The following is a 19,170-nucleotide window of genomic DNA, read 5'->3' as shown; positions in this document are numbered from 1 at the left end:
GGGAGGGTATTTAGCAGCCTGGAGCATTAAAGGATGCCCTGACCTGTGGCTGTCACCTCTGGGCTGTCTGAGACATTGGCCCAGATGGCCGTAATTCAAGGCAGAATGGGGAGCCTGGGGTGCTACCAGGTACAGCCTGAGTGCCAGCATGAAGTTTGGGTGTTGGAAGGGATGCACAGCTCACGGCCCTTTTCCCTCCTGCCTCATCCTTCCAGCCCCAGCAGCTCTATGAGCACAGATGTGCCATGATGCCTCATTCCCTGAGCCCGGGGATGCTGCAAGGCCGGGGGATGCCACCAGCTCACCATGGTCCCAGTCCAACAAACCAGCCTGGGGGCAGCTGGGACACAACACCCTCCCAAACTGGCCTGGGCAGTTCCAGGAGTCCCCACGCCGTGTGTCACCCCTTAGGAAGACACTCATTGTCCCATCACAGGAGACAGGCTGGAAAAAGGAAGTAACGAGGAGCTTTGTGATACCCATCTGCTCCTCTCCTGCAGACACGGCTCCAGGAGGCTGCAGTGCTGGTGCCATGTGCTGGAGCCACGTGCCAGCCAACGTGCACAGTGCTACGGCACCAACCCTGCTGCAGCATGGACAGGTGAGATAAGGAGCTGTGCGTGCACCCTGTGCTCCAGCACCTCCCATTGCACACAGCTGGGGGTTAATCAGCCCCTCCTGCATCCAGGCTTTGGGACACAGCAGCAGGTGGGCTGCATCCCTGTAGGGTGTTCATGCTCCATGCCCTGAAACAGAGCTCAGAGCTTTGCAAAGGCCCAAAGGCTGCTTTCAAAGGGCACCAGGAAAACCCTAAACCTGGAAAGCAGCAGCGATAAGGGGCCGATGGGGCGGGGAAGGAGTGGCCATGGTAGTGCACTGTTTGCTCTGGGTTCACCGGCCCCAGCTGGAGCAGAGTGTGACAGCAGGTAATAAATGCAGCTGGCCATGCCCTGTTCTTCGAGTATTTCAAGATTACTGCAACCTTTGTGTCCCGGCTGCTTTCTCCCAGCACGGGCTGTGGGTGCAGTGCAGATTACAGCCACACAGGGTTCCTTATGTGAGTAACTCCGGGGTTATCAGAAGATCCTAAGAGAGGGAGATGGAGCATTACAACAGCTTGGGTTTATAATGCAATGATAAGGCTCAGCGAGTGCAACACTGAGCTCATTGCATTGGGCCAAGGGACGCCATGATGTTAATTAGAGGGGGGGGGGTTGTGCACTGAGCCCCATTTCAGCCCCCAACAACACACACAGCATTTGGGGGCTCACATTGTCCGTGGGGTGAGGGGAGCAGAACTGCCCCAAACCTCAGCAGGGATCGTTCCATCCTCTGCCCTGCACTGCAGATCAAACCCCCGCTGACCTGCGGGGCTGACAAAGGGACAATGGTCCCTGGGCTTTGTTTAATGTCCCCAGGGCTGGCAAAGGACGTTCCCAGCTGCTCACCTCCCTTTGTTCCCATGTTGACCATGGTAGCACCGAGCTGTGGTGCCCCAGGTTTGTGCCCATGGCTCCATATCCACACAGACGGGCCTTGTCGGTGGGATGAAAGCTGCTGACGTGGGCAGCTCTGGAAGGTTCCTGGTACTTTTTAGGGTTATGTCTGTGGAAGGGGGGCTGTTCTGCAGGTTATCACCCCCTACATGATGCAGAAGGTGAGATGGTGGGAGCAGAGGGGCTGCCCTGAATGGATACAGCAGGGTCCAGCTGGATGAGTCCCACAGTGCAGGCACTGGGACAGAGGAATCACTGCATCCCCCAAAAGCCCCCACCCTTTTCCCATATAGGATTTTGCAGCACCTCCCCCAGATCATTGCCCACACCATGCTGGTCCCAGGGCAGGTTTATCAGCACCGCTGCCTTTTGGTCATGGGGGTAAAGCAGGGTGCTGGGTGCCAGGGAAAGCAGTTTGCTTTGCCTATCAGGAGGGAGAGGGCAGAAAGCAGCAGAGAGATAAATGCAGCCCAGGTGGCTCTGGCAGTGCTGGAATCAGGAGAAGTTTCCATAGGGGTTGGTGGCACCGGGTGACACTGCTTCACCCCACCCACATGTCCCCTGGCTCTCCTTACCCACGTCCCTTGGATGGGAGGAAACCCCACCAGCCTGGCTTGAAACCCATCCCAGGGGGCTGCCCGTCCCCCTGCCAGCACTGGGCACAACCCAACCTAGGAAGGTGATGCTGCAGGGATGGCCACAGCTCTGCCCCCCACATTCACTCCGTATGGGGCTGCTCCTGTAGGGATGTGGGTCCATGACTCCATGTGCTTAAAGCCATGGCCATCCATCCCTGCAGTGTCCTGGTCCCTCTCCCACAGTGCTGAGAGCAGTTCCCACAGGAGATGTGGGTTAGGATCCCAATTCTGTGCTAGGAATAGGCTCTTTGGGGATGCACCACCCCACAACACAGCTTCACCCAGCTAAAACCAAGAGGCAAATCAACATTATGTCATTTCTTTCATGGGGTCTCACTAAAACAACCCAGAAGGACAAAGCACTTATATATAACCATTCCCATGGGGTTGCATTCCCAGATCACCCCTCCATCCATCCATCCATCCATCCCCATCCATCCATCCATCCATCCATCCATCCATCCATCCATCCATCCATCCATCCATCCATCCCTCCATCCATCCATCCATCCATCCATCCCTCCATCCATCCATCCATCCATCCATCCATCCCTCCATCCATCCATCCATCCATCCATCCATCCATCCATCCATCCATCCATCCATCCATCCCTCCCTCCCTCCATCCATCCATCCATCCATCCATCCATCCATCCCTCCATCCATCCATCCTTCCATCCATCCATCCATCCATCCATCCATCCATCCATCCATCCATCCATCCATCCCATCCATCCCATCCATCCATCCATCCATCCATCCCTCCATCCATCCATCCATCCATCCATCCCTCCCTCCATCCATCCCCCCACGTGTATTTCTCTTGGCAGTGCTGGCAGCCACAGGCAGGAATGTTTCCCTCTGCTGAGTGAAAGTGGAGGCAGGAATTGCTGGAATAGCGACAGGCTGAGTAACAGCACTAACTTTATTCTCTGAAACAAAGGGCAGTGTCCCAGACACTGAGGGCTGTTCCAGCTCCCGGCGGCCGGCAGCACAGAGGCCAGGGCTGGGGAGTGCAATAAGCTGAGGCTGACGGCATCCCTGCAGCCCCTGCCCCATAGTTCCAGCCTCAAAACCACCCTCCTCCCACTGGTGAATCCTTCCCTTGCTGCAAGGGGAGCTGAGAGTGTGTTGTAAAGGGAGGAGAGTTGATAAAAGCAGCCCTGAAGGGTGGGATTTCCCTCTAGGATCATAAGACAGCCCCCCATAGGGATCCCTGGATGATGAGGAGGAGGTGAAAGAGGAAGATGAGAAAGACAGTGAGGAGGAGGAGAAGGAGGAAGAAGAGGCAGAAGGTCCTCTGAGTGAGAACCCTTTGAAAGGGTAGATAACAGCAGGACAAGGGGAAATGGTTTGAAGCTGGAGGTGGGAAGATTTAAGCTGGATGTCAGGGGGAAGTTCTTTACTCTGAGAGTGGTGAGGTGCTGGAACAGCTGCCCACAGAGGCTGTGGATGCTCCATCCCTGGAGGTGCTCAAGGCCAGGTTGGATGGGGCCCTGGGCAGCCTGGGCTGCTATTAAATGGGGAGGCTGGTGGCCCTGCCTGTGGTGGGGGGGGTTGGAGCTTTGTGGTCCTTGAGGTCCCTTCCAACCCGGGCCATTCTGTGATTCCATGGACCTCTTCAATGGCACAGAGCTTTTAGCATCTCCCCATCCTGATCCCAGCAAATGGACCCCCAAAGAGCAAACCAGGGCACGAGGCCAGACCTGGGCTGGTTCTCCCTAACCATGTGGTTCTGCATGTGAGTGGGATCTCTCCTCATTGCCCAGTGTGAGCAGCTGGGGAGGACGGCCTTGGCTGTGGGGCTCAGGGCAAGGCAGCTCTTTCCAAAGCAAATATTTGAGCAGCACAACAACACGTGGGAAAGAGCAGGGGCATTCACTCCTCCCCCCCCCTCATTGCACAGCAGCGGCTCCGGGGAGCTGGACCCTGCCCGGGGGGGTTCAGCCATGCCCTGACCTGTGCTGGGCTGAGCTGCTTGCAAACCTCGTTCTGCTCCGTGGGTTTGCACAAAGAGGCTTTAATGTTAAAGGGGCATCGCTCTTGGCCGGTGCTGGGCAGCAGCAGGGCAGGCAGCGTGGGGAGGAGCAGGGCCACAGCAATGCTGTCTGTGCCCCATATCCACCCCCAGAGCCACCTGTGTGTGAGGAGCACCGTGCTGAGCTCAGCAAAGGGCATCACTCATCACCTGTCCTCAATGCTGGCCGTGTTGGCTGTGAAATTGCTGTGCCATGCAGCCAGTCCCAGCCCACCCCTGCATGTACAACACAAAGCAACACAGGTCTGCACTGATCCCTGCGATGGTTGCACGCAGAGCTGCTCCCTGTCACTGTGCTCACTCATTTCTCCTGCTGCATGTGCACAGCTGGGCCTTACCTCTGTTCCTCTTTGCTCTCATCCTATTGGCCTCAATATCCCTCCCTCTCAGCATCATTTTGTTCTGCTACAAGGAGCACAACAGCCGGACACCCCAAAGGGTGGGAGCGAGAAGGGCAGCAGTGCTGGGAATGGCCCAGTCCTCACCTATGGATTTCTTGGAAACCAGGCTGCAGGTGGGAACTGCACCCATGGGAAAGGTGAAGGCTGATTCACAGCTACCAGCCCCGGCACGCCGGGCACCCAGCAGCACTGCTGCCATCTGCTCGTGCCCACGTCACCTTTGGCTGGGCACAGAGCACGGGGGGTCAGCACAGAGGGGGAGTCAGCAACTGCTCAGCAACCACATCTGCCTCCTCCTCCTCCTCCTCCTCCTGCTGCTCTCCAGGACACACCATCAGCCATGGAGATGGTATCCCCAGCACCACGTCCCCACTGCATCCTATGGGGCCCTGCAGGGAGGCTGGTACGAGCCAGGGCTTCCCCAGGGCTTCTCCATAAGGGGAGCTGCTCCCTCCTGCTCCTCTCCATAAGAGGAGAGGCGGCCGGGAGCGCTGAGCACAGCTTGGCTTCCCCCATGGATTCCTTTCCTGCCCGTCACTGACAGATATAGTGCCCACGTCAGCACCGCTGCGTCAGCTGGCTCTCGGTGCCCAGGGTGCCATGGGGTGCAGGGGGTTCTCCTTGGCATCATCCCTCACCCCCTCATTGCTTTGATGCAGCAGGGGATGAGCTGCAGGTGTCTAATAAGTGCTGTGAGTGCAGTGCTGTGAGTGCTGTGCTGTCCTTCACCTCTCTGTCTGGTGTTTGCTGGTGGCACAGCAGTGCTGCTGGGTTCCCCCTGGATGGCTGCAGGGACAGCTCAAGCCTGCAGTGCTGCTTCAGCCATCACATCTGCCAAAGTTTGGGGCTTTTCCTGCTCAAATCCCAGAGCTGGGATTACAACCCAGGTGTTACAATGCTGATATTTGGGTGCCACCATCCCACATGGCACACAGGGATGTGCCAAACCACAGAGCACTGCATCGCTCCCTTCTGCCTCTGCAGAGCCCCGCTGCCTTTGTGCTTTGGGGCTGACATCCTCATAGGTCACTGCAGCAGGGAAGGCAGAGCCCAGGGGAGCCATGAGAGTCAGTGCTTTGGGCAATTAATCACTTTAAAACCCTTAATGAAGGGTGATCAGGTTACAGGTCTCCCGTCAGGTCGGGTTGCTGTGCAGACAGCCCTCCTCCATAGGGCCCAGCAGCTGTGGGCTTTAACATATACATATATAGGGTGCATGGGAAAAGCACCCTATAAAAAGCAGCTTTGCCCAGGGGATGAGGTGGCTGCAGACCCCGTGGTGACCTCGAGTCTGGGGGTCTCAGACTCTCAGTTATGGGTCGGGGGCAGCAATGAGGCTCTAAAAATGGGGTTTACTGATATTTCTCTGTATGTCCAAACAGAGGTTTGAAGCACGGAGGTGCAGCTGCCACTGGGAGGGGTGAGAGATGGAACTTTTCATGGGCTCAAATGGAGCCCAAAGCACCACGAGGTGCCACCCCCATCCCCTACCATGGGGTAGGCAGCCAGGTGCCCAGGTAGCAGGTCCCAGCTACCACTGCTGGGCCTGGATGAGGGAAAAAAGAGGCTGAGAACCCACTGTGGTGTCCCAAAAAACCCCCAAATCCCGTGGGTTGGGCTCAGGTGCTCCCAGGGGCCAATTGGGGACGGAGGGGGCAATTCCCACCTGTTTGGGTTGACTGGGGTTAATTGGGGCTAATCGGCTCTTATAGGAGTCCAAGATGGAGGGCAGGGAGATGGGGGCGTGCTGGGAGGAAAGAGGCACTAACACAGGTGGGGACCCCGGGGGGACACCTTGAACCACCTCACACCCCACCTCCCCCCTCCTTTCAGCCCCCCATGTCTGAGCACCCCACCCCCCCATCAGCCCCATACCTCAGCCCCCTGTGTCACACCCCCATATCAGCCCCACATCTCCCCCCACACCCCTCCCCAGCCCCACACCGAGCTCCGTCGGGCTGCAGTGCCCTCTGCTGTCTTCGCTCCGCAGCGTTACCCGCAGCCCCACGCGTGTCCCCTCCCACGGCGCAGCCTGAGCCCGATCCAAAGGGATTCGGAGGGGAAAGCAGAGCTGAGCATCCCGCGGTGTTGGCCATACAAAGGGAAACAGATGGAACGATCAAAGACGCCTCAGGAGCACAGCACGGTGTTGGGATTGTACTGAGACCGAAGGGCTTTGAATGATTTTATTCTTACCCATTGAATGGATTATTATCATCATCATCATCTTCTTCTTCCTAAGGTCTCTCCCTGCCATTTCTGCTCTAATCAGGTCAAAAGCTGATTTGGAAATAATCACTAGAGAGTGTGTGTGTTTGGGGGGGGCTGACCAGGAGAATTAAGCCCAAGCTGTGCATTTCATACTATTAATTGAAAGCCTGGCAAGAGATAACGCATCCCTTCATCGAGCTGAGCCCCATAAGCTGCTCCAGCAGCAGCTCTGTGCGGTGTGCAGGATTAGGGCAGGGAGCATCCAGGGGGATGCAAATAGAGCAGCACAAGCACAAGGACCCGTCTGATAGAGTGGGTTGATTGCAAGGTGTTTTTGGGGCTCTTTTGCTCATCCCTGCTCTGAGCACAACAAGACACGGCAAGGAATGAGTGGATGATATCAAAGTTTACTTCTGCATCGCCCTGCCAGGCAGGGACAGCACAGCACCTGCAGAGCAAAGCACACAACAGACCCGCTGTGTCACAGGAAGGTACATTCATCAGTCAGTGAGATCCACCCCCCGCCCCCCTCCCCCAAAACAGAGGAGGTTTTTGTTCTTTAAATTACAAAATCATCATCGAAAAAGCGACGCCGAAGCCGAGCTGCGATGGGGGAAAGCTGCAGCGGGAGGAAGCGCGGTGCGGTGAAGCAGCGATTCCAGCTGGATGGGGACGAAACTGCTGTGCCCCAACCCTCCATCCCAAGGCCGGCTCAGGGCTGGGGGGTGCCGGGGGGGGGGGGTCCTTTAGAAGCCTCATGCTCGGTCCTGAGCTCAACTCCGAGCCTTCCCTGAGTCCTCAAGGACGCTCTAAGGGTGACATTGGGGCGCCTGAAGGATGCTTGTTCTCAACGTGTCCCCACGCTTCCAGTTCTGAGCATCATCCGCCTGATGGCGACCGGAGCAGTCCCAGCCATCCCGCTGAGCCCCGCAGGATCCATATAAGCTCAGCATCGCTCCTCTTTGCTCCCAGTCCTCCCAGGATGCACAGTCCGAAACCCAACCTGGGGCTGCTGGGTGTGGGGCGGCCCCCAGCCCCTTCATGGGGTCGCACTCAGGTTGAATGTCAGCACTCATGTCCCGATGTCAGGTTCGGGTGGGGAAGGGGCTCAGCCCCATTGCGGCTGCTGCTTCTGGGAGGTGCCGGCAGCAGGTTCCCCTTCGTTGCCCCCAGACCCTGCGATCCTCCAGGGAATCCCCCGGCCCTGCAGGATCCCCCGACCCCACAGAGCTCCCCAGACCTGCTGGGTCCCCCCACCACACACTCAAGGGCCAAAACCCTTCTGTGTCCTTCAAGCATCCCAAACTCCACAGAGTCCCCCAGGGACCCCTTCACCCCCATTCTTCAGGGCACCCCAAGGTTCCAGACCCTGCTAAGTACCCTGGAATGCCTCGATCCCACCGAGCCCCTTAAGGAACCTCAAGCATCCCATCCCCATTAAGCCACCTCTAAGGACTCCAGACCCCGCTGGATTCTCCCCTCACTCTACGGGCTCCCCCCACCAGAGCAAGCCTTGCTGGACCCCAAAACCCACAGAACCCCTCTAGCATCCCCCCAACACACAGCACCCAACCCATCAGGCACACTCACAGTCCCCAGACCCCGCTGGGTCCCCCTATACCCACAGCGTTCCCACGAAGCCCTCAGCCCCCCAAAACACCCCCCTCTCCCCTATTTCTAAGCAGGGCTGCGCGGAGCAGCGGGCAGCCTCCTGCTGGGGGTGTGCACGGATGGTCTCCGCGCTCTCCCAGCCGCCCAGGGCACGCAGCTTCGGAGCGCTCTGGCCGCAGCCAGCAGAGCACCGGGCCGGGGGCGAGGGCGGCGGCGAAGCCCCTTCTGCAAACGCTGCCCCTGCGCGGCCAGCGCCAGCTGAGCCTGTGCCACGCTGCTCCCCAGCCGGCTCAAAGCTTCGGCTCGGGCTGCCAGGCGCAGCTCGGCGTGTCGCAGAGCGCAATGCACCTGCACCACGCGGCCCTCCAGCTCCGCCGCAGCTCTCCGACGGCACTCCGCAGCCACCAGGCGCCGCCGGGCCGCCGCCAGCTCCAGCGAACCGCTGCTTCCTCCTCCTCCTCCTCCTCCTCCTCCTCCTCCTCCTCCTCCCGATGCTGCTGCTCGTCCTGCCGCTGCTGCTGCCGCTGCTCCGTCCGCCGCGGTGCCGCTGTTGCTGTCGGAGCGCTCCGGGCGCTGCTCGCCTGCCGGGGCCGGGGATGCAGCGTCCGCTGTCGCCATGGGGAGGGGACGGGAGGAGGGAGCGATGCGCTGCGGGTAGAGCGGCGGGGCGGGGAGATGATGCACCGAGCGGCCAACGGAGGCGGCACCGGCAGCGGGGAGGGATGGGGCGGTGCTGGAGTCGGGATGGGAAGGGGATGGGGGGGTACTGGGGTGTAATGGGAGGGACTGGGAGGGATAGTGGGGATACTGGGAGGGGATGGATGGGATATTGGAGGTACTGGGGAGTAATGGGAGGGACTGGGTGGGATACTCGGGGTACTGGGAGGGGATGGATGGGATATTGGGGGTACTCAGAGATGTTGGTGGGATACTGGAAGGTACTGGGAAGAGTTGGATGGGATACTGGGAGTACTAGGGAGTAATGGGAGGGACTGGGTGGGATATTGAGGGTACTGGGAGGGGGTGGATGGGATATTGGGGGTACTGGGGAGTAATGGGAAGGACTGGGTGGGATACTGGGGGTACTGGGAGGGGAAGGATGAGATACTGGGGGTACTCGGAGATGTTGGTGGGATCCTGTGAGGTACTAGGAGGGGATGGATGGGATATTGGGGGGGGTAATGGGGAGTAATGGGAGGGAGTGGGTGGCGTAGTGGGGTACTGGGAGGGGATGGATGGGATATTGGGGGTACTCGGAGATGTTGGTGGGATACTGGGGGTACTGGGAGGGGTTGTATGGGATATTAGGGATATTTGGAGATGTTGATGGGATACTGGAAGGTACTGGGAAGGGTTGGATGGGATACTGGGGATACTGGGAGGGGAAACTGGGATACTCAGGAGTAGTGGGAGGGACTGGTTGGGAAGGTACTGGGAGGGGCTGAGATACTGGAAGGGGATGGGGGATACTGGAGGTAGTAGGAGGTGATGGATGGGATACTGGGAGGGTCTGAGTGGGATACTGAGGGGGGGACTAGGAAGGGATGAGTGGGATACTGGGGAGAAGTGGGAGAGTATGTGTTGGGTACTGGGGAGGTACTGGGAAGGGATGAGTGGGATACTGGGAGTACTAGAAGTTGGATGGGATGCTGGGGGGATACTGGGAGAGGATGGATGAGATACTGGGGAGTACTGGGAGGGACTGGGGGTGAATTGAAGGAGTACTAGGAAGGGAAGAATGGGACACTGGGGGTACTAGGAAGGGATGGGAAGGATACTGTGAAGTACTGGGAGGGATGAGTGGGATACTGGGTGTAGTGGGAGGGGATGGATGGTATCCTGGTGGGAAGTGGGAGGAGCTGGATTGGATACTGGAAGGTACTGGGAGGGGCTGAATGGGATGCTGGGGGTACTGGGAGTACTGGGAGGGGAAGAATGGGATACTGGGAGTACTAGGAAGAGATGGGTGGAATACTAAAGGAGGCACTGGGAGGGACTGGGGGGATACTGGGACAGGATGAATGGGCTACTGGGGATGATGGGATGGGCTGGGTGGGATACTGGGGATTATTAGGTAGGGCTGGCTGGGATACCAAGGTGATACTGGGAGGAGTCAGTTGGGATACTGGGGAGATGCTGGGAAGGGGCCGGCTGTGGTACTGGAGGTTATTGGGAAGGGTCAGGTGGAATAATGAGGGGATACTGGGGAAGGGTGTGTTGGGATGGGGTACAGAAGGGTTACTGGGAAGGGTTGGTTGGGATATGGGTTACTGGGAGGGGTCGGTGGGGATACTGGGATTTTACTGTGAAGGACTGAGTCCAAATAATTGCAGGGGTGCTTTGGGACTGGACACCTTAGGGACAACAATCAAAGGGATGCTTTGAGGGAAGGATCCTTAGGGCAAGGAACTCAGAAATGGGGATTTCAGAGATGGGAAAACTTGGGGACAGAAATCCTTGGCAACAGGGGATGGGGGGCTGCTTGAGACAGAGACCCTTGGGGACAAGGATCCTCAGGGAGAGGGCACAAGTGCTGTTTGAGTTCCAGAGCCTGTTGGACAGGAGATGAGGGCTCTTTGAGATATGGACATTCAGATTTTCAATACAAGGATCCTTGGGGGCAGGGGATGGGGGATACAGAGCCTCGGGGACAGGGATCTTTGGGGACAGGAATCACTGGGGAAGGGGGACAAGAGCTGTATGGGGTACAGCCTCTGTATGGGATACAGGCTCTGTATGGGATATAGACTCTGTATGGGGTACAGCCTCTGTATGGGATACAGGCTCTGTATGGGATACAGCCTTTGTATGGGATACAGGCTCTGTTTGGGATACAGGCTCTGTATGGGATACAATCTCTGTATGGGATACAGGCTCTGTATGGGATACAGGCTCTGTATGGGGTACAGCCTCTGTATGGGATACAATCTCTGTATCGAATACAGCCTCTGTCTGGGATACAGGCTCTGTATGGGGTACAGGCTCTGTATGGGATACAGCCTTTGTATGGGATATAGGCTCTGTATGGGATACAGCCTCTGTATGGGATACAGGCTCTGTATGGGATACAGGCTCTGTATGGGATACAGCCTTTGTATGGGATACAGGCTCTGTATGGGATACAGCCTCTGTATAGGATACAGGCTCTTATGGATGGGGACCTTTGGGGACAAGGATCTTTGGGGACAGCAGGTGACGAGGGCTGCTTGAGCCAAGAGACCTTTGGGTACCTCGGGGACAGGGTCTTACTGTGACAAGGACCCTCGTTGTGATTGTGCCGGACCCCTTTATGTGTGTATGGTCTCTGTACTGAGCACAGCGCTGTACCAGCCCCCAGCCGCGCTCGGGGCGGAGCCGCACGCGCTTCGCTTTGCCGTGTCCCTCGCGGCTCTCCGTCGGACGGGTCACATGTGCTCACCTGGCCCAGGTGGGGCGGGGTCGGTGCCGCTCCCAGCTCGCAGGTAACGCCGGACCCGCAGCGGCACCGGGAGCCCCGGGCGGCCTCGGCCCTGTCCGGCCTGGTTCTGTTCTCCTTCCCTTCCCTTTCCTCCCCCTGCTTCGCTCACCCCGCGGTTCGTCTCCTCCCCCCCCGCTCCCAGCCGGGCCCGACCCCAGCCGCATCCAGGCCTTTCCTCCTCCCTCGGCCCCACTGTGGGCTGTGTGATCCCGGCAGGGCTGGCTGTCGTTGTGTCGGTGGTGTCGGGTCTTTTCCCTTCGGCTCCGTGTGGTTATTTGGGGTCTGGGGGGCTGCAGTCCTTCCTGTCCATCTGAGCCCAGCTTACACCCCCACGGCCATATCAGCCCGTGCAATGAGGTCCTGCTGATAACGGGATGCTCTGATACACCCCCCATATCCTCCCCTGGTGTGGGTGAAGCTGAAGGGCTGAACCCCCACATCCCCCCCTCCCTGGTGTGGGTGAAGCTGTAGGGCCAACCCTCCCCCCCCTCCAAATCTCTCTCTGTCACAGCTTCTCTTTTGCTTTATTGAACCCCCCAAAAGGAATCAATCCCCTGCTGCTGAACAATGACGATCTTAGACCCCGGCTAACTCTGCAGACAGCTTCCCAGCGCCCACCCTGCTGCTCCAGGCAGATGGTGAGGATCTGCTCCATTCAAACCAGGCGCCTGTGCAACAAGAGGGGAAGCTGCCAGCTGCCCTGTGAGTATCGGCTCTGCTGTGGATTTCAGCTGCATTAAGCTGCTCTGTCGGCCCCTGTGCCAAAGAACCTGCTGAGCCCATAGGCTGTGCTCAGCCCGGTGTGCTGTGGGTGCATAGGGGTGTGCTGTGAGCCATAGGGGCTGAATGCAGCGTTATGGGGCTGGAGGTGTTTGTGGGTGAGGATATCATCTCTGCAGGGTCTGGGTTGTCCTCTTCCAGGCACCGCAGATGCTTTGAATGTTATGGGTTGTTACATAAGGGATGGCTGCAGTTTGCGTGTTGGATGTCAGGGGAGAGCTGGGATTATGAAGGGAAGCATCCCATTAAGCAGTGATTAGATCAGCTCAGATGGGTTTTGTGCATTGGTGGTGAATTCTGAGCTGGTGAAGCTGGGAACAGAGTAAAACTGCTGTTCTGAAGTGAAAGCAATACAACTAACTCCTCGCTCATGCTCTGTCTGGAGAGCTCTGCCTCTTTGGCACTGGAATTGGGGCTTAGATTTAATACATTGTCCAGGAATGTGCTAAGGAGCTCCAGAAACATGCGCTGCTTTTACAGACTGTTATAAACCAACAGAGCCAAAAGGTTCCTGGAAAGCAGCGATGTGATGCAGCTGCATGGGGAGTGTTTTCCCTGCTCTTCTTTCTCAGGGCACTGGCACTGTTTATTTTTGTTTCCCTTTTATTCGTTAAAAAAGCCCAAAAGGCAGCGATCTAACCGGGACAAGTTGCTTGAGTTGCCCTATAGAAAGTATACAGCAGGGCCAGCCCAAAAGCATTTCAGCTATGGCTGGGCTCTCACTGTTTATGAACTGGCCTAATTAGTATTTTAGAAGGATCTCTTGGGGCCCAGCATAGCCTGGAATAAATGAAGCAGCAACGAAAGTAGAGAGCGACAGCCTCGACCTGTCATCCCTCAGTGCTGTGTGTGGTGGCAATGAGAGCAGTTTGCCTTAGGATCCCTGCAGCACAGCCATGAGATGTGATTTGAGATGGGATCTTCAATCCAGATGTCGAGGTTGGCTTTAATAGCAAAGTCCGGGATGTGACGCAGCTGTGAGTGGCAAAATTCATCAGTGTTAGTAATGCCATCATTGCTAAATCCTCTTAATGTGAATGGTGGCGAATGATCTGCAGTCTGAATTGACAGTTGCATCATTGATTACTTGTCGTCTCCTCCTAGGCACCGTGTGTTTTGAAATGGGTGAGTGCTGTCAGGTAATCCCAAAGAATGCAAGGCAAAGGGGAAGCTGTTGAAAAGAGGATGCTTTCCCTTTGGAGCCTGTCAGCCAGCTCCCCCTGCAGCTGCACTGTGCATTTATTGCTCAGAGGCAGCAGCTCTGCAGCCCAATTTCTGCAGCAGCACAAGTAGAACCTCTTCTGAAAGCTATGGGGATTTTGGTGCCTTAAAGGGGCCTCTCTGTAACGCCTCTTTCCTGCTTCAAGCCTTGAGTGAAAGCAAGCAGTGTGGTTTGGTGGTCAGGGGACTCTGAACTGCACAGCAGCCTCCCTCTCTGTGCCCAGCATGAGTCCTAATGCTAAATGGTTCTGTAAGTACACTGAATTGGTGATGGAGCTTCACTGAATTAGGATGTTGGGTCCTTCCTGTGTTATCACTGGCAGCTTTATAAGGTGGCAGATGTTTGGCTTGACTTGAAACCTCCTTGTCCTTCAGGTGCTTGAACCATGCTGGGCCGAAAAGCAGGACCCCCCCCCAACCTGAACAGCCACCGCCAGAAGAACCAGTCCTACCAGCAGGCTGTGCCCCCGAGGAGCCGACCATCCAAGGAAGCCGAGGTCGGGCTGGAGGTGTTGGGTGGTTTGACTCCTGAAATCAAACAGAGTCGCACCAGAGTCCAGCAGATGCGGGACAGGAAAGGTCGTAAAGCTGACCTCAAAGACTCTAATGGGAGAGAGGCAGAAACGATTACCTTCATCTCTGGTACAGCAGAGGCTCCTGCGACCCGGAGCTTCTGCTGTTCCTCTCTGTCTCACGCCTGGAAAACGTACAAAGCTGTTTTCTGTTGCATAGTGACCTGTGGGGGCTGCTTTCAGGACTGCAGCGTCTGTATCCCCTATCCAGGGCCTGCTGAGACCTCCACCGACGATGGGAAGAATGGAGATTATAACGGGCGGCTGCCAAACAGCCCTGCCAACGTCTCTCCCACCGAGAAGAACGGGAACCAGATCAAAAAGTCCCACATGGGCAGCAGTTTCAGTTACCCAGATGTCAAATTGAAGGGCATCCCTGTCTATCAGAACAGGAGCCTGGGCCACCACGTGGAATCGGATTCATGCTTCAAAGAGCTGCTGCCAGAGAAGCCCTTCAGGAATAGCATAGAAAAGCCACCACTCCCCAGCAGCCACCGGAGTTCAGAGGAGTATTATTCCTTCCACGAGTCTGACCTGGATATCAGTGAGCTGAATGGCTCCATGTCCAGCAGGGAGATCGACGTCCTGATCTTCAAGAAGCTGACAGAGCTCTTCAGCGTCCATCAGATCGATGAGCTGGCCAAGTGCACGTCAGACACTGTCTTCCTGGAGAAGACCAACAAGATCTCGGACCTCATCAATAGCATAACTCAGGACTACAACCTGGATGAGCAGGATGCTGAATGCAGGCTGGTCCGAGGCATCATCCGTATCAGCACTCGGAAAAGCAGGGTCCGACCCCACATTTCTGTCCCAGCCAGTCAGAGCCATGAGGAAAAGAGCAGCAGAGGCAACGCACCAGACAGTGGGAATGAAACAATGCTGGAGTCCACGGTCATCAGCCAAGATGGTACGTGCTGTTTCCTTGGTGTTGCAGCTTCAATACAACAGGGCTGTTTTATCAGAGCTCTGAGATGTGATGATGGAGTAGGGTTGAAAACTGATGGCTGTCTTCAGGGTGGGCTGCTTTATGTATTACCAGAGAGTTCTGCTTGTCACCAGTCCTTGCTTTCTTGATGGTATCTTTCACTGTTGGGGAAGTTTGCACTGAGCAATGGAAGGGCTTATTCTGCTGCTTCCTCTGCACCTCTATGCTAGGCAGAAAGACTGAGTCAAACTTAACTGGTATGACCAGACAGGCTGGCTTGTGCCAGAGGATGTCCAGTTACCAAGCTGGCTCATTCCCTGTGTTCTAGCAATACAACCCTTAGACCACCAAGACAGAGCACCTCATTGGAGCTGAGGCTTCCCTCAGGGTGGGATGGGGAGAAGCCAGCAAATAGCCCTGCAAAGAGGAGGGAAGGGCTTTTGCCATAGTGTTGGCGAGCACACTTATTTCAAGGACACTGTCCCTGTCTGGAGCAGCCTGAATTGAGTGACCTCTAAAACAGGCAGGAAGGGTATTATAGAAAGACCTGGAAAAGCTGAGCGTGGGGTCAGGAGACATCCAGCAGTCACAAAGGAAACTGGGTGGTTGTGGTGCTTCCTGGCTCAGCAGTGAGGCTGCTGTTGCTTCCTGGTATTTATAGCTGACATTACTAGGACAATGGTGGAAGCAATGTGAAGAATAAGACGCTACCTCTCCTGCTACCTGAGGGTGGTGCCTTCTGAAGGGGAGCATTCCCTGACAGGTGTCTTTACTCTTGAGTCATAACTGCCCGTCCTTTCCTGTCTCAGACCTTGGTTTTTATTCCAGATTTGGCCGTGCAGATATCAGAGGAGACACCAGCAGATGTGCTGGCCAGGAATATGAGGCGGCACAGCAGCGCAGGTAACGTGCCTGGCCAGAGGTCTTTGCTGGGGGGGCATTGCAGGGAGGTAGGGGGGGTCTGGCAGGAGTGAGCTGAGCACCCTGAGCTCCTCATGTTGTTGCCTTCAGTTTTCACCCTTTGCTGAGGTGACAGCCATCTCTTAGGGTCCTGTAAGGTGTTTCCTTCTCCTTGAAGTGAAGGGGGCTCAGAAGGCTGCAGGCTGCCTGGGTTGGTGGGGTCATTCTGAAAGAGAAAGGAACCCACGTGCAGAGCTCTGTCTGTGCTCAGCATTGCCCCAAGAGCTTCCAGTCTCCAGGTATCTTGACAAAGTCTGGGTCTCTGCCTGGGGTGTGACCACCTGAGGTTGGATCACAAGGGAACTGTGCAGAGGGAAGCAGGGGAGAGCAGCAGCCTGTCCCCTGAGCTCTGATCCTCGTGGCATGCATGCTACACTCCAAAGAGCCGCCCAGGGCTAAAAGACAAGTTTTCTCCTGCATAATAACAGATGTCTCCTAGAAGATGGCCACAATGCAGGCAGGGTTGTTCCCTGCCCGTGGGCTTTGTGTGGCTTTCTCCTCCCTCATGATACACAAAGCCTTTTGTGGCAGCTGCTTGCCTAACTGCCGGGCACTCGGCTGCTGTAGTTCATCGTGTCTAATGTCACCATCTCTTCTTTTTCCTCTCCAAGGCTCTCCAACAAGCAGAGATTCCTCTTTCCAAGACACAGAGACTGACTCATCTGGAGCACCTCTGCTTCAGGTGTATTGTTAAGAAAAGGGACGCAAACAGCAGGCAGGCATTGCAAGGCTTTGCTGCAGATTTCTCCTCTTTCCATATGGAGCATAATATGTCACTTTTTGCCCCCCCCCAAGTCTACCCACATCCTTTGTTGAAGCCGAAGTTCTCCTGCTGTCTGAGTTTCGCTGGGAATGGTATTTTCCTGCTTTGGACAATATAGAACATTAAGGAAGTGAAGTGTAGAGCTAATGCACTTGGGAGGTGGAATGTGTGCCCAGGGAGGAGGAGATGGACAAGGAAGTACTCGATGATTTTATTCCCAATCTCCACATTCAGTTTGAGCAATCTCAGTGACCCAGCTCCTTCCCTGCTTTGAGAACTGCTGTACATTTCTTGCTTGCTGGCATTGCAGAAGTTAACCTGGGGAGGGGATAATGAGATGGTGTTTGCCTTAGTGACAGTGCTGAGGTAAAGGCCAGGACCCAGATCTCTGTGTAAAGAGCCTGGGTTGGTGGTCCCAGAAATCCAAGCCCTCTGTCTGTGGCATTGCAGGTCTGCCTTCTTCCTGCAGCCCTTAGTGTTGTTTCCCAATACCTCGTAAGGAGAAGGTTCAGTTAATATGGTTTGTTTCAACTTTGGCCTCTTGGCCCCTCTCCTAAGATAGTGCCACCTGAAGGGAGGTGATACCTGAACTGCTGCCCTCCTCATCTCCCAGCTACTGCCAGCCTGGTGTGAGCTGCACGCAGTGACCTGTGGCTTGCATGCCATCTGCTCTCCTCACTCACCACCAAGCCCTGTATGTTTCCCCATCGTTCTTGTTGTCAGGCTGGCTGCTGGGTCAGCCCTGGACCGTGGGTTATGGCAGATATGTGAGATGATCCCTTTGTTTTTAGGGTATTTTTTCTAATGAAGAATTGAACTGTTTGACCACCCTACCAGAAAACCCCTTCAAAGTGCCTTACTTTGAATGAAAGCCTCCCTCAAAGAGCATCTCCAAAGGGCCTGGCAGGAGCTGCTTGATCCTACGTACCCCCTGTGAGTGCTCAGCACCTCCCTTTTCCTTTGCTCTTCTTTCACAGCCACCTACAGCTGTGGCATTGCTACCCCAAGGGCACGGAGCCAGGTGACCTTGAGGGCTGCAGCAGGAGGAAGCTGTATCTTGCTGGTTGTTGCCACTTGGTCGTTTATCAGAAAGTAAACACGTGAGGCCATGGGACTTTGTTTATACGTTCAGATGCCCTTGGACATGACTAGAAAACGTTGGGTTGGATTTCCCATCAATGCAGCCACAACTGGTTTCTGGGGAGGGGGAAACCAAGGGAGGTCCTGTGCTTTGGTGCTGTGTTTGTGTGCCTTAATTGAACTGAAACGTGCCTTAATTGAACTGAAATGTGCCTTAATTGAACTGAAACGTGCCTCGAGTTCATAGCCTGTGATTACTCTCCCAAAGGTTGGGTAAGGGGGGGAGAGGATTAAATTCTTTAGGTAAGCAGTCAAACTTATTTAAGTGGCCGAAGCCCTTTGAAATGTACAGTCCTAGTCCCTGTCAGAGCCTGTTTTTGTAAACTGCTCGCGTTTCCCAGCGTGATTTCATGAATCATGGACATCACTGAGACCACACCTTGAGACACCGGCCGAGATATTGGCAATACAGGGGTCTGAGACATTGGTTTGGCATCCCCTCCTGGTGTTGTCATCGGTGCTGGCTGTGAAAAACCCTCACTGTGCAAAGGAGATGCGGAACAAGGACAGCGTGGGGCTCGGATGGGCTGTTTGGTGACCTTCAGAATGCTACATGGACCCACTCAGCTTCCTGCTCCTGAGTGGATTTATCCACACCTCCTGGGATGAGTTTCCTCACACCTGTGCACAGGGGTGGCAATGTGGCTCATTCAGCTTGGTGTGCTTTGCTGTAGAGATGGAGGGTGAGAATGAGCTTACAAAGAGCTGCCAGCTGCTGCTACAGGTGCAATGGCACTTCTTTATGTTCAGTCTGTGTAGTGTGAGCAAACGTGTATGGATCGAGCTTGCAAAATGCACCCAAAAAGTCAAGTCATCAATTGGAACGCTGTCCATCCGCAGGACCCTGCAGCTGGTGCCCCTGTGGTGCCTTATGGGCTTCATCTCCGTTCCTCACCCTTAACATTTGATTCAGTCTATTTTTTTTTTATTATAAAGCAGGAGACGTGCTCTTTA

At 55.7% G+C, this 19,170-nt stretch overlaps 2 protein-coding genes across 3 annotated transcripts; one reads left to right on the top strand and one right to left on the bottom strand.

Annotated features, from left to right (window-relative positions):
- Nucleotides 1-7,171: 7,171 nt before the first annotated feature.
- TRNP1 (TMF1 regulated nuclear protein 1) lies at nucleotides 7,172-9,146 on the bottom strand. The gene has a single exon (XM_015883641.3). It carries the CDS (start codon nucleotides 9,011-9,013, stop codon nucleotides 8,462-8,464), a length of 552 nt encoding a protein of 183 aa, XP_015739127.2. The 5' UTR covers nucleotides 9,014-9,146; the 3' UTR covers nucleotides 7,172-8,461.
- A 2,674-nt stretch (nucleotides 9,147-11,820) lies between these two features.
- Nucleotides 11,821-19,170, top strand: KDF1 (keratinocyte differentiation factor 1). Of its 2 annotated transcripts, none has more exons than XM_015883642.3 (5): nucleotides 11,821-11,856; nucleotides 12,396-12,554; nucleotides 14,229-15,335; nucleotides 16,182-16,256; nucleotides 16,925-19,170. In XM_015883642.3, exons 3-5 carry the CDS (start codon nucleotides 14,240-14,242, stop codon nucleotides 17,005-17,007), a joined length of 1,254 nt encoding a protein of 417 aa, XP_015739128.1. In that variant the 5' UTR covers nucleotides 11,821-11,856; nucleotides 12,396-12,554; nucleotides 14,229-14,239; the 3' UTR covers nucleotides 17,008-19,170. The 2 variants fall into 2 exon arrangements, with proteins under 2 accessions (XP_015739128.1, XP_015739129.1); XM_015883643.3 differs by having other exon boundaries at nucleotides 12,364-12,554.

The sequence above is a fragment of the Coturnix japonica genome, chromosome 17 (assembly GCF_054131305.1).
Source record: "Coturnix japonica strain WE chromosome 17, WE-NBRP24, whole genome shotgun sequence".
Lineage (NCBI taxonomy): Eukaryota > Metazoa > Chordata > Aves > Galliformes > Phasianidae > Coturnix > Coturnix japonica.
Note: the sequence above shows the minus strand (reverse complement) of the source record. Positions and strands in the feature narration are given on the sequence as shown.

What these genes read in the sequence shown, in the direction of transcription:
- TRNP1 (XM_015883641.3), bottom strand. Translation starts at nt 9,013, where the DNA reads ATGGCGACAGCGGACGCTGCATCCCCGGCCCCGGCAGGCGAGCAGCGC.
- KDF1 (XM_015883642.3), top strand. Translation starts at nt 14,240, where the DNA reads ATGCTGGGCCGAAAAGCAGGACCCCCCCCCAACCTGAACAGCCACCGC. An exon ending in CACGGTCATCAGCCAAGATG is followed by an intron (nt 15,336 to 16,181) that starts GTACGTGCTGTT and finishes TTTTTATTCCAG; the next exon opens with ATTTGGCCGTGCAGATATCA. An exon ending in GAGGCGGCACAGCAGCGCAG is followed by an intron (nt 16,257 to 16,924) that starts GTAACGTGCCTG and finishes TTCCTCTCCAAG; the next exon opens with GCTCTCCAACAAGCAGAGAT.